This window comes from Acipenser ruthenus, chromosome 7 (assembly GCF_902713425.1).
Source record: "Acipenser ruthenus chromosome 7, fAciRut3.2 maternal haplotype, whole genome shotgun sequence".
NCBI lineage: Eukaryota > Metazoa > Chordata > Actinopteri > Acipenseriformes > Acipenseridae > Acipenser > Acipenser ruthenus.
The window spans coordinates 8,637,970-8,652,550 of record NC_081195.1 but is presented as its reverse complement, the minus strand read 5'-3'; the positions used below and the strand labels follow the sequence as shown (position 1 = coordinate 8,652,550).

Here is a 14,581-nt window from a genome sequence, read left to right as displayed (position 1 = left end):
ACAGCAGCTGTCTGTATTCAACATAAAACAAATTAGTTACATTGCGGGATAAAATGCAGGTTTACAAAACACGCATTTCACATCCAAAGACGGGTATTTGTTTTTGATGGGCGTCCTCGGCATGCGCAGTGCAAGAGGAAAATAATCTGGGCATGGGCAGTGTGCAAAGTAGGAACATTTGATAGGGAGCATAAATTGACACCGGAGTAGCGTGTGGGATAGCGCGTCCCCTGCCAGTCACGTTATCCACAAGATGCTATTTGGTGGATAATGCTTAAAAGTTGTATCCGATACAATAAAAGATAAATAAAATATTTAAGATACGGGCAGTTGCGCTTGTTTTAAAACAGTGTTTGTTTTCCACATTACAAGTTACAGTCAGTTACTTTAAAATGAAATGAATACAATCCCCACACGTACCTTGGTAACATTGTGTCCTCGCATGCAACACTATTATTAAAAGATTAAAACCTAACCGTCATTCTGTCCTGAGAAGACTGAGGAGAACAGTTCTGTGCATGCGTGCTAAAGCCCACGGCGCTGAAGGGGTGCACTCTCTCATGGGAGTCACTATCTATCGCATGCGACACGAAAAAAGGTTTGTTTAGTGTCACTGCAGAACCCACAGTGAGGCAGGTTAAACGCCCATGCAGTCATTTAAAATACATTTCACATTGTGAGTAAGTAATCAAATGTAAGTTATGGTTGTACAGTGTAGCATAGAAGTTAGCATTGTCCAAGCCTGAAATAGCTCCAATGAAAGGATTGAAATAAACGGTTCTGGTTAATATAAATAGCATTGCCAGTCTACATACCGCTCTATATGCCATTCCTATGATAAGTACAAGATCAGAATTAGTTTATAGTGTTTTTTATTCTACTTCTGTACATGGATAATGTCATGTATACAGAACAACTTTATACCAAATACTCTACAATAGCATTTCACAGTAATGGAAAGGAAAGTTAATATGTAGTAAATATCCTGTACGTGCCACTGATACTACAATGCTTTTCCTCATATTTTGAGGAAGATCTTTTGCAGAGATGTGCTTCTTATTAATGACTTGTACTCGGAATTGTCTTTAATAAGTATTCATCGGCAGGTATTCAATACATCTGTTCATTTAGTGTGGTTATTTCAGAACAAGAAAAGATGTCCTTCGCTCAAGTTTTCAACTGAGCTCCAGTCAACAGCAATTAACTTCTGCCCTGAGTGTTTTAAAAGACGATTGGAAGAATATTTTCCTCTCACCCATAGCAGTGACCTTTTTACAGCCATACTGAGGCTGTAATATTACAAATTGTGGTTTGGTTTTAGTTTTGTACATGTCTGTTGTCTGCCTCTCTGTCTGGCTGTTGTTTTCCTGTCTGTTTGTCTGCCTGCCTGTCTGTCTGTCTGTCTCTGGTCACACTTGTCTGTAAAATGCAGGTTCCCCTGTGCTCTGAATCCCAGTAATGCCTGCTTGCCTACCCTAGCATGTAATGGGAGGAGACGCTGGATATATTGGGATTATAATGAGCCTTCCTTTGTGTTTGTTTTGGATAATGAATTGGGTGCGGGCTGTCTGACGGTGGCAGGAACACAGACCAGTGATCTAACCCCTCTAAAGTGGCTCAGTCACAAGGTGATTTATAGGCACTTTCAGAATGGACTGAAAATAAATCAGTAAGATATGTAGAGGTCTCCCAGGGGTCAGCAGTTCAACAGCCCTCGAGCCAGAGGAGCAGTGAAATGATAAACTGTTTTCCGTGATATTACTGAGAATTAGTTTTGTTCCTGAAACATGATTATCTGTAATTGTATTATTGGCAATAACTGACATTCGTCTAAATCAAAACAGGATCCCTGCCCCTGCTACCAATATGCAGTGTTCCTCCTTTCTTTACCTGTAGACAACCGTCCTTAAAGAGATGCTGTGGTGGGGAGGGTGGTGTGTGGTAAGAGCCACGTGATTAATCTGGACATCGGAGAATTACTTAGCTCCCCCCCTCCCCCGGGAGAGAACAGTGGTGTGGCTTTATGGTTTTTAAAAAGCCAACAAGCGACAAGCAAACTGAAAAAAAGAAAGAGAAAGACCTACTTACTAGGGAGAAAGACATCATTAGCGTAAGTTAAAACATAATAATCTGTAGCTGATAATCAATAACCAAAAGTGTTATTGTCCAACCATTCATTGGCAGCATACACAGATGAAAGGACAGAATAAATAAGATTGACGTATATGTATTTGTTCATGTGGACTGCAGAAGCACTGGCAGGAGGTTCTAAGCAATTCCCGAATACAATCTTTAAAACCAGAGAAAGAAAGGCTATGGAATTCCATCTTCATACTGCGATGGAAACAGCGCCACATCTTCAGGTGTTGAAATGACCACCTCGAACTGCAGCTGGAGATCAGAAAGTTAGGGATTTGAATTAACAATGCAGGTCAGTCTACTATCTCCTGAGATTACAGGGTTTTATACATTTCTGCTCAGAGAGATTTTTAAGCTCCTAATCGTTGATTTCTATTTTTTCACTTGAATGTCTTATTCTAGTCATATAGTTTTCACCCCCAGTCTTTTTCACAGTTCAGTAACACTACACACAGTGGCTGTAATTTACCCCCAAGGTGAGTTTCTTGCTTATGCACGTTCGTACTGTAATCAGTTCTGTTGTAAGTACCTTGGACAGTGCGACGTGCCACTATAGACTAGGTGGTGCAGTGCCAAGTCACACTCTATTGAAAAGTGTTTGCTTTGTTTATTTACCACTATATATATAGAGGTCAGAGGTTAGCGTAGCATGGCGCAGATCAATCACAATACACTATGATTCCAGTCACATGCATTAGACCTACAACCAATCACATTCAAGCTACACGTCACATGGTCTCCTGAGTCTAGTCTTTATTTGGCAGGTCCTGTTCTCAATGACTTACATAATGCTGCCAATTCTAATAAGAGTTTGGGAAACTGAGATACAGGGCTACCCCTCTCTAAATACTCATCTCTGCTAACCCATATATCACCAATATGTAGCATTCCAACTGGAATGGTCTTGCATGAATACAGTAGCTGTAAATTTCCAAACTCAATGTTCAGTCTGAAAATGAGTTTGCATTGCAAAGGTCAGATCTTCAGGTTTGAGAATGCCAGCATTTGCATCAGCTGCATTCGAGCCCTGATGAGACTTCTCTGGGTGGCAGTCATGTGCGCTATTATCAGGACAGCCTGTACTCAGAGCTGGCTGTCTTTAGAGCACGAGCCCTTCTGTTTAATTTCATTCACTGGTTCAGAGATAAAATACTTAAGTGCTTAAGATTTTTAATTGGCTTGCTGTGCTGTAATTTCTCTGTAGAAAGCGTGTGTGTGTCTGTGTTTAAAAGTTAATTCCATTTTAAGCACTGATACTGGAAAGCTGACAAGGAATGCTATTGTGTTTAGCCATAGAAGGTTGCCATGTAACCAGCACTGCAGGGTTCCAAGCGGGGAGACAGCCCCCTATAGATGCTAGCATTGCCCGTATAGGCATCAAGCAGGGGGACAGCCTCCTGTAGATGCCAACACTGCCCCTATTGACCTGAAGTGGGATGTAAATGTCCCGATTGCCCCTCTTGGGGACCTTGCAGGGTGATAGCCCCCTATAGATGTCAGAACCGCCCCCATGGGGCTGATACAGGGTGACAGCCCCATATACTGCCCTTATTGCCCAAAAGAGCACTAGCAGGGTGACAGTCCTCTGCATATACCCCTTCTCCATCCCCAATCATGACATTTAATAGGGACCCTCAACTGAAAACTGAGGAGAAGGCAAATCGAAAACAAGAACAAAAAACTGTATGACAGTGAAAGTAAATGCTAAATGCATGTTGCCTGTAAGTATGATGTCGGTCTCCCAACACAACAGCAAAATTCCACTTTTAAATACATGCACCCCGCACCTTGGGCAAACGCAGCTCACACCAGTTTAAGACCATCTAAAGTAATACCAGGGGGTTGATTTGGTCAACCTGTACAAGCTACAGTGAGGCATTTCATAGCACTGGGGGGCTCACCCTGGATCACGCCAACTGCATATATGTTTTTTTGCCTTGTTGTTTTTATGTTTGTTACTTGGTATCAGGAACGTTTCTTTACTACCGTATCCCTGAACAAACCCCCACAACATGAAGCAGCAGGGGTAAGCCTGTCTGGGTTACAATCTTCCACTCTTCCCTACCTTTACCGACCCAGCGCCCCAGTACCTCCCAGTAGCCCATCCATTGAAAAAATGAAGGTTTCTGTTAATTGGTTGTTTCCTTAGCCTGTCTGATACCTTGTGGAGGGAGGGAGGGGGCATCTGGGGGGCCTAGAAGAATCTGTTAGCTTTAGAAGAGTCTATATTAGCTGTGTGATTCATGGAGGCTTTGCATTCTGGGTGTCCCATTACACACCTTATAAGGGTCCCCTAGATGGGAGCGCTATCACTTTCTGCTCCACTGCAGAGGGGTGCTATTCTTAGGCTCTCACTTCAACCCACCCGAACAGGCAAGAACTCTCTTTCAATCTGCTTTTAACTTTGCTGCTTTTCTTTTTTGTGTTTCTAAAAAATGTTTTAATCAAATACATTTTTATAATATATAATTATCTAAATTATTATTATTGATGTATTGATTTATTGATTTATTGCTTGTTTGTTTTACAGCGGCTCCTTGGTGCCTGCCCCCCGTTTATTTCCGAGTCTTGGGAGGAGAAATTGAAAAAGAAAAAGACAAACAACATATAAGAAGATTTATTTATTTTTTGGGAGAAACAATATGAGCAGTTACAAAGTGACCCTCTCCGGATCTGCCCCATGGGGCTTCCGACTGCAAGGAGGAAAAGACTTCAACATGCCGCTCACCATCTCCAGGGTGAGTGGAACGGATCGGAACTTACTTATTCATTCATAAAGATACCCTTAGAAAAGTTTCCCATAATAAAAGTACAGCAAAGTGTAATAAGGCACAGTGAAAGCATAGGTAAGCTTTGTAAAGCACTGAGAGGTATGGTAAAGCTTATTAAAAAAAAATGGCAAACCATGATGAACAATGATAGATGCACAGTATAATCAAGGCAAAAGCATGGGGGAAAAGTGCAAACTTACCGCAGTAAACTAATTTTGTTTGCATAATGGCTTGGGATGCTTCCACAGTAAAGATGCTGCACAGGGCACTATTCACTGAACTTGAATGTGTGAGTTGTTTAAAGAATGTTTTTTTCAAAGTTGGTCTTTATGAATACAATGAAGTTTATGAACTCGCCAATAGTCGAGAACATCAGAGCCTACATCAGCTTGAGTAGTCAGTCTATGCATAAAAATATTGTAATCAATATCTTATTATTATTATTATTATTATTATTATTATTATTATTATTATTATTATTATTATTGCACATTCAGTTTTGTCTGGTAATGTTCTGTAGCGAGTAATTTGACACTGTCCTGCTTTTAACATTCCTGCACAGACCATTACAACTGCAGACCCTTGACATTTAGTTTGTAGTTCATTTATTTAGGAAAAGAAATCTACAAGGAGGCCTTGTTTTGGTGGTGTTCATTTCTTAGTTTCGATTTTGATTCAATATTTCGGTGTCTATCAATTTTCCTGCTATGGGTTTGCAGTTCAACTGAATGTTACTAAAACAATGAAAGCGATTCTTGTAATCCTGAATCTCAAGGTTCTGAGCACTCTGCTGCCATGTTGGATTTCTACTCTGTCTGCAGGTCACTCACAGGACTGTGGGAAAGTTTCTTTGTTTGTCTGCCTTGTTGGAGACTATATCAAAATAATTATTCTTCTCAAAAGAGTTTAGCTTGTCGTCTGTCTCAACCGGCGATCAAATAAGCATTACAAAAAAAGGACTGTTAACTTTCTGTGGTCTTATGCTAGTATAATATAGTTTGCAGTAAATTGATTTTGCCTTCTAATGGCCCTAAACTATTTTTTAAATTGTGTATATCACTTCTAGCTCCTAAATAGTGCTTCATGTACAATACATGATGCAGAACTCAGTTCGTGTAGTTGTTTTTAGACTAGTGTCTATATTAAGGTGCAGGGCAATGACATCGCTGGAGAGCTACGATTGGAGAATTTAGATTAGTGCTTATTATTATTATTAAGGTACAAGGAGATTGATGATAGTGCTAGAGAGGTGAGAATTGAGTGTTTTTTATGCTAGAGCCCATTTTAAGGTATAGGGTAATGGGGGGAGATGGAGAGCTGAGAAGGGAGTGTTTAGACTAGTGCTCATTATTATTGCAGGGTAAAGTGATTTTTCTTTATTTGCACCCCATTTTCTTGCTATTTCTGGTTTTGTTTGGCAGTCTTGTGGTGGTATGAACCATATTAATTGCCAGCACAGTGTAGGTGGTGGACGCTGATCCTTTTGAAAGGACTTGACATGAACACACATTTGTTGCGTCAAGATGAAGGGAATTCCTGGAGTGTGGTGCTGTAACAGACTGTATTGAGCTGTTTGACTGGCCAGATGGAAATGGGCAGCTGCAGTCAACCCAAGACTATCAATAAACACAATGGAGTAAATGTGTCAGACGCTATTGTGCCCGAGATTAAAATACCTGGGAATGAAAATAGGTTTTGGCCTTGTATCCTCGTAGTGGAATGGTCATTCACAAACACTGCCCCCTGTCCGAGGTTTCATTTATCAGGTTCCTCATTCAAAGAATGGGAATGCTTATGTGCTGATTGTGTCCGTCCATCCGTCCATCTGTTACTACATCCGTCCATCCGTCCATCTGTTACTACATCCGTCCATCCGTCCATCTGTTACTACACTGTGAACAAGATGACTGCCCTGATTCTGCTCCAATCTATAATCATGCACTCCTGACCTCCTATAAGTGTCAGATTTCTTTCTTTCTTTCTTTCTTTCTTTCTTTCTTTCTTACATTTTACAAATAATTTGAAAAGTTTTATATGAGATCCATCTAAAACCGAACAGGAAGTGTGTGCTGACCAAAGGCTTTTCGAACCTGTATTGTAGCTGCTTATAAGCACCAGCAACCGGATATTACTATTTCGGTACTTACTAATTTGGCAGTATACAGATTTTTTTCAAGTACAATGGTGTAGACCAAACAAATATACTATTGCTCCCTGTTACCAATCCACTTCCTCCGCTGTAGGTCACAGGGTCTGATTGCTGCTGGACTTAGATACCAGAAAAGAAAATCTGAATATTTCTAATGCTAGTGAGTTCTAATGAAAGCTTGATGAAACAAACGGAGGCATTGTAAAGCACAGAGAGGTATGGTTAAGCAAATTTAAAAACATGACAAACCATGGTAAACCACGGTAAATGCACAGTAAAACCATGGGGGAAAAGCATTGTAAAACTGCTAAATTACAGTTCAAATTTGTAGTGTTGAACTTTAAGGGTCTAACCACCCAATGCAGCTGTGCATGTCGAGAGCTTGCTAAGTTTAGCCACCTGGAAGTGAATGGCAAAGCCCAGGTGATTGGCCCATGAGCCACAGCAGGGACTGTCTGTCACTCAAAGTCCTGACAGGTGAAGACACATCTCTGTGATTTGGGTGCTCGCTGTAACCTATTGAGTGGAGTGCTTCTAAAAATACTCTAACACAGCCCTGAAAAAGGGAGTGTGTGTGGTCTGTGACTGAGGAGAATGGGACCGTTAAGCAAAGATTTAACTCGGGAGTTAAAGATTTTTTTTTTTTTTCAGTCTAAAATTCATATCAAGCTTTATTTAATCCAACAGCAGTTTAAAACACAGGGCCCTGTTTTAATGAATGTTTTTGTTAAGGGTGTTTTGCTGGGAAAGCCTTCTTTTAGGCTAAACAGGTGTTTTTCTCCTTCCAAAAAATAGTTGTTAACTGAAGACTTGAGTAAACGCTTTGAAAATCTAGCTGTGGGTGTCTTGCTGTATTCCACAGCAGTGGTGTTGATTGTGGCGAGGGCGCAGAGACAGGGGAAGGTCTAGAGATGCTGGGATGCATCAGCACACTATTTCATCCCCAGCGGCTGCACTCTTCTGTTTGAAGTGACAATGTCAATTGCAGCGATGAGACGGTAAATGTTACACAGCAACTGTCTCATTATGAAAGATGTGTGAATGGGTCAAGCAAAGATGGCAGCAAACAAGCACATTCGCATGCACGTGCAAGGGTTTATTTAGAGACAACATCTCCTTATAATATAAATGACTTCATTTCAGATAATGAAATGCATTATAGATGCATTGCGGATTATAGATCTATTGAGTCGTTTCTATTTCTGCATTATCAATTCGAGGAGTAATGGGGAAGCAATTAGAGACAAAGTGAATGAAGGTTCAAAACTTGGGGTTTATTTAAATTATCCAGATTGTAACGGACCGTAATACCACCGCCCTATGATTCATACACCTGATTTTATTTCAGTTTTTATTTTATTTTATGTAGTAATTTTAATAAATGGATCAGCAAATCAGTGGATTAACATACAGCAGATCCTCAAAGTTATGAACTTTAGGGTCAGGGAAAGGTTAACCAACATGCCACTTGAAACCGGAATTTCAAATAAGCATAAAAGTAAGTAGGAACTAAAATATAACTATGCATGTGAAAAAATAAAGTCTGCTTTTTTAAATGATAATGTATGTGACCTTTTAAACAGTAGATGACTGCTCTCGCAAATGGTTTAAATGCTTACTCTATTGAATGTAGATTTAGCTCATTTTGGCCCGACCTGCTCTGTGGTGTAGTTAGAATAGAATCAGGAATCAGGCAGAGCTAAGAGAGTTGAAAGGTCAGCTCCCTTATATATATATATATATATATATATATAGACATACACAACACCTAAAGTGTGATTAGGTGTCGTAGAACCCATGGCACTTTGGATATGCTAACATTCATACATATTTACCATGTCTTGTTAAAAGGCTGTTTTAAAAGTGTATTTATTTTCCACATTTCAATAGCCAGCTCCTGGGCTGGGGAATAACACAATCTATAATAACACGCTGTATAAAATACCAAAACCCATCACTTACCATGATCACAATTGTTGTTGCTTGTTTTATTATTTGGAAATGTTTACAAGCCAATACAAGGATAGCAATGCAACAGATCAAACGTAGGGTCATTTTATATGTTTCTTTTACATCTTTAAACCTCCTTGGGAAACGCTTGTCACAAACTTATTGACAGATAATATGAATGTTGAGATATATTTATTTTAGAACTGATCTTCTATACAAACAAGATCAGTACTCATCAGTGCAGCTTTGTATGCAAGAAGAACATAAAATGCTTTCACCTGGTCTTGTAGTATTATTATTATTATTATTTTGTCTGTAAATGGCAGCACCTGTCTGTCTCTATAAGGTTAGTAAAAGCTCATTTTATCTGTAAGTACCAGCATCGTCAATACAGAAAGTGGTAGGACTATATTCCCAGCCACTATGTCACTAGAAACCTTTCACATGATTGCTGGAGTGATTCAACGATAACCTGGTTATCGTTATCAACGCCTTACCATTCAATTAAAGAGCAAGTTCTGTAGTCGAGAGGGAAGCACATATCTTATTCTGATCTCAGTATTATTTACTCATCAGCCATTAGGAGGAGATTCATTACAACTCTCTCCCTCGAGCTCTTTGCTCAACTGCCCCCCCCCCCCCCCCCCCCACAGCCCCACCCACCAGTACCACCCCCAGCCCCACCCCCCGAGCCCAACCCCACTTGGGAGGGTCGTGGGTGTGAGAATAACAACCTCTAAAAGACACTTCAGTCTACCAGCTATCTGGGACTAGAGACACAAATCACAGTGCCACGCTATAAAAAGACTCCATTAAGATAACACGTGTCACTGAGGTTAACCTGGATCTCAGAGACCCTGCAATTCCTCCCCGCTGCTTGCCGATGAGCGCATTAAAAGGAATCGGCTGCTGGTGCTGACAGGCAGAACTGTTTTTAGCAAAGAGATGAAGGTCAGTGAGCTGCATTAGATAGTGAGGGCTACAGATGCCAATAGGAGAGAGGGAGAGGGAGAGGGAGAAGAAGAGAGCGGGAGAGGGAGAAGGAGAGGGAGGGAGATCAGTGAACGGGCGGGACAGGGGAATGAGTGGGGGAGAAAGAGAGATTCTGACTCTGAAAATGCAGCAGAATGCGAGGAGATGTGCACACAGTACTGCTGTACTCATTGTCTCAGGGTGAAGACCAGGCCCATTGTTTATCATTCATTCCCAGGGCACTGTTCAGAATGGGTCACCAGCGCATTCAGATCAAACACTACTGAATCCCTCTGAAAAAACACATAGAATACAGTCATGTGCCCAGTGTGTGTGTGTGTGCGTGTGCGTGCGTGCGTGCGTGCGTGTGTGTGTGTGTGTTTCGTTTTAGTTTAAATAGTATTTTTAATCATCATAATTTGATTGACCATTAATACCTCCATTACTTTCCATACTAAATCACAGACACTGGACACAAGTACAGCATTCTCTCTATATTTCGACACCTGACTTGTGCATAAAATATATGTATAAAGAGTGAATCAGTGAAGGGTCCTTTTACAGGAAAAATACAGCATTTGTACAATTTGCTGTCAACATGGACTAACCATGAATGAACTATCGAGTCATGAATGAACTATCGAGTCATGAATGAACTATCGAGTCATGAAATAACGAGGGAGCAGGGTTATTCAGTGCAGCAGAATCAGTTTCATATTTCTTCATCTAAAGTGAAGAGGTACTGTTCCTGTTACTAAGCCCACTGTACTCAGAAATCTCGTTTTTGTATGCAAAAAAACAACAACATTTACAATGTACAAAATATAACAGGGCAACATTATGGAACTGAAATCTCCCATATTTATTGGCAAGCCTTTTTGCTGTTGCTGTCATTTGTAACCCTTTCAGACCACACCTATAGCAGTGGTATGGGGGAAGTTTACAGGCTGCAGGGGAGTTGTGGGTCATAGGCTGATGTTGGTGTTTTTTTCAGTTATGGATGTTCTTTCGGTTGCAGCCAGAGCCAGCCGACATAATAGTAATAATTGCAAACCAATACAATTACAAGCACCTAACTGTTAAAAATGTTACATTTACTTGAAGCATTGTGAAGGATAGGGAGGTATGGTAAAGCAGATTAATAAACACGGCAAACTAGGGTAAACTGTGATAAATACACAGTATAACCTCGGGAAAAGCATTCACAAAGCTTTAAGACTGTTATTGGTTTCTTTTAAATTTTCTTGACTTTCATTACAGAAGCTTAGGTCATGTTCATGAAGATCAAAATGTATTTAATTTAACTCAAGTTAAAGCTTTATTACTAGGGCCTGTAGTGTTTAGTGCCAGTGAAGCTTAATGCAACACACATTCCCTGCTAATACACACACATGCACACGCAAACACAGTGGACCCCAACTCTGCCCCTTTCAGTCCCTTCCATTCCAGTCCAGATATTTTCCCCAACCAGGTCCTTTATTAGTTAATTAAGCAAGCTAAGCATCAGTTAGGTAATTCAGGACCTGATTGCAACAAAGTCCTGGACTGGAACAGATTGGCAGGTAGAGTTTAGAGCCACTGTGATTCACCACCTCAAATAAATCCCCACCTCCCTCTTACTTCTTTTCCAACCTGCCCTCATAGCGGCCGAACATAATTTAAAACTGGTTTAAGCTGCAACGCTTGACTCAAACACAGTACGCGTCTGTTTTGAACTGGCTGTAGAATGGAGAATTGGTTGGTGTCCCTTTCTATCTTAATGTAAGCACAAAGTGCGGGGGACAGCAAAGTCTTCTAACATGAAAGGACAGCTTCAACTGTGCTACATAACTTATTGTAAATCAAATTTAATAAACAGCATATGCAGTTTGTTGAGTACAGCGGGTTGAAATGTTACCGGCAACACTGTATGTAAGGTTATCTTCGCATTGCCTATTTCGAACCATGATGCATCCTCTATTTAAAGCAGGTGATTAAACTGAACAAGCTTGCAATGGCGTCATAGTTGGGCTACCCTAAGGAAAGGGTTTCTAAATTAAACCAAATGGATTTACAGCCTGTGCTAAAAGGTGAAAGGATCGTGGAAGAGGCTGGGGTTTGACTAAAGAGAGCAGGTGTGAGTTCGGACAGGGAGCAGGGAGAAGGGCGAGGGGAGTGGGGGGAGCAGGGATCAGATACAGGGGGTGCGGGGTGACACAACACATTTTATTTTTAACACTTAACGAGGTGGCTATAAGGTTCCCTCTCCCCCTCCCCGAAAGATGATCTGAAATTCCATCTATCTCAGGGTAGTTCTCAACTTCCAGAATTCCAAAAATATGCCAAGGAGCGTTTTTTTTTATTATGTTGGTATTTCTGGGAATGTGAATCGTTTTCAATCTCTGAGCCGCCTGAAATTTTTGAGCACCCCTTTTGTGAGTTGAGGGAAATATAACGCACTATATAGCGTAGAGGATATCTGGTGGCTTTATATATTCCTTGTGTGAGGGAATCTGCACATTTTAATGGGAAGTCAATCAGTTAAGAGGTTTAAATTCCAACATTGGACCCTACTCATGATAATTTAAGTTCACAAAACATCCCTTAAAACAGTCTTTTAAAGTTTTGTGAATAGGGAATATTATCGTGTATTGGTCCATGCATATATATATATATAAATTTGGGATTTTCAGATAGTTGGAATACAATGCTCTTGATAGCATTTTCTAATTACTCCCTGTATTGCAGTTTTTCTCTGCTAGTTTGAAGTTTTCATTGCATGAGTGAGCTGATTCCTCGATCCTGCTGTTTGCTTCTGTTGCAGATTCTGCACGCTTACTAAGTGTAAGAGTGTAAAGCGGCACACTTTATAGTGTTCCTGAGGCTATTGTACACTCATGCCAATACAGGTATTTGTAAACATACTGTAGGACTCCCGATTTGTGCCACTTTGTGGTGCAGATTGCTCTTTGGATCTTGACAAACCTGGCACCATGTTTGGCATTGAAACCCCTCCATTATTAACCTTGCCATCAGCTCTCTCACCAATGTCCTTCCCTCTTCCCCCTTTTTCTGCCCTTATAGGTTTTACATATGTGGGGGTCTCTGATCACCCAACAATATCTGTGTATGGGGCGATCGTCTCACTTAGCCCACTGTCAATGACTGGTGTAATTTCTGTGTTCATTAAAACTGTGTTCTGCTCAGTATTGGTAGAGTGTTTGCCTTGATCTCCTGACCTGCTGGTTTGATCCGTGCCGCCTGTTCATGACACTCCCCCACTTCTCTCCTCTGCAGATCACCCCCGGCAGCAAGGCGGCCACAGCCAACCTGGTCCAGGGTGACATCATCACGGGGATCGACGGGGTCAGCACAGAGGGCATGACCCACCTGGATGCCCAGAACAAGATCAAGTGTGCCAGCTACAACCTGGCCCTCACCATGCAGAAGTAAATAATATAAACTGAATGCTGAAAACACTAAAAAGGACTCCAGTGAGATGAGCCTTTCTGCATCATATAGCTTTTGAGTTAAAGGTAAAAGGGGAGCGAGCCCCTTTGAAATGAATGCTTCAGCTCGCTGGCAAGGAAAGGAATCCATCATTCATTTTAATTTGACATCATTTCTGATCCAAGCCACCTGATACAACAATATTGGGGTCTATATATATATATATATATATATATATATATATATATATATATATGTTACCCTCTCGTCAGATAGCTCTGTGGGTGAGGGACTTTGTGGAGTTGGGGGCCTGCGAGCCCATCTTGCATGATACAGATCTGATTGACAGAGGCATAAATTAATCTGCCACAGGTGGATTCGGTGTCAATTTACAGGAATGCTGGCTCATAAAATTGTGAACCTGGTGTCTCATCAAGTGTAGCCTGTCTTGTAAGCTAGACATGGAAAGAGTTCAAGAAAGCAGCACTAACTTAATTAAATAAAGTTTGGGGTGTTTATCATCTGGTTTCACACTCATCTTGGACTGCCATGCCTAATGTAAGTGAATACCAAACAGAAAAGCCAGGGCAGCATGTCCCACACTTGTAGGGCTGCAGTCTCTACGGGATATCTGTCGCTTGTTGGGATTTCACAGAGGACACGGCTGTCATTCCTCACAGGCTTGACGTTCCTGCACCAAAACACTCAGATCCCAGAAGGAGGGACGGGTTTAGCATTGACACAGGAAGGGGGGAGACGGGGATGAAGGGAGAGAGAAATTTGGAGGGGGGAGACCAAGGGAGAGATAGGGGGAGGCAAAGGGAGAGTCCGAGAGAGATGGGGAGACTAGGGGAGAGACCAAGTATGCTTTTCCATGTCAGAGACTCTTCTGCATTTTGTATTGAAAAGGTAAAGCACTTATTGTCTCATATTTATTCTGCTCCATTATCCTTGTGACAGGAGAGACTGGGGGAGAGGAGAAGATGACAGACAAGGGGGGAGGGGGGCGGGGGCGAGTGACAAACTCTTACACAGTGCCTAATGGGGACCTGGGGACCTGTCTCTGTAATACACACACACAGACCCACTAAAAACGTAATACTGGCAGAAATTACTTAATTGACATAATTGTCATTTTCTGTTAAGTATTCACATTACTTACTTTAGTGAT

The 14,581-nt window shown here is 41.2% G+C and overlaps 1 protein-coding gene across 2 annotated transcripts in view; it reads left to right on the top strand.

The window, feature by feature from the left end:
- Positions 1-4,392: 4,392 nt before the first annotated feature.
- Positions 4,393-14,581, top strand: part of LOC117415425 (LIM domain-binding protein 3-like) — a 28,083-nt gene continuing 17,894 nt past the window's right edge. For both annotated transcript variants that reach the window (XM_034025755.3, XM_034025754.3), the window contains exons 1-3: positions 4,393-4,512; positions 4,670-4,877; positions 13,258-13,409. In XM_034025755.3, the coding sequence (XP_033881646.1) occupies positions 4,782-4,877; positions 13,258-13,409 (248 nt within the window). In that variant the 5' untranslated portion in view covers positions 4,393-4,512; positions 4,670-4,781. The remainder of the gene's footprint in view (positions 4,513-4,669; positions 4,878-13,257; positions 13,410-14,581) is intronic.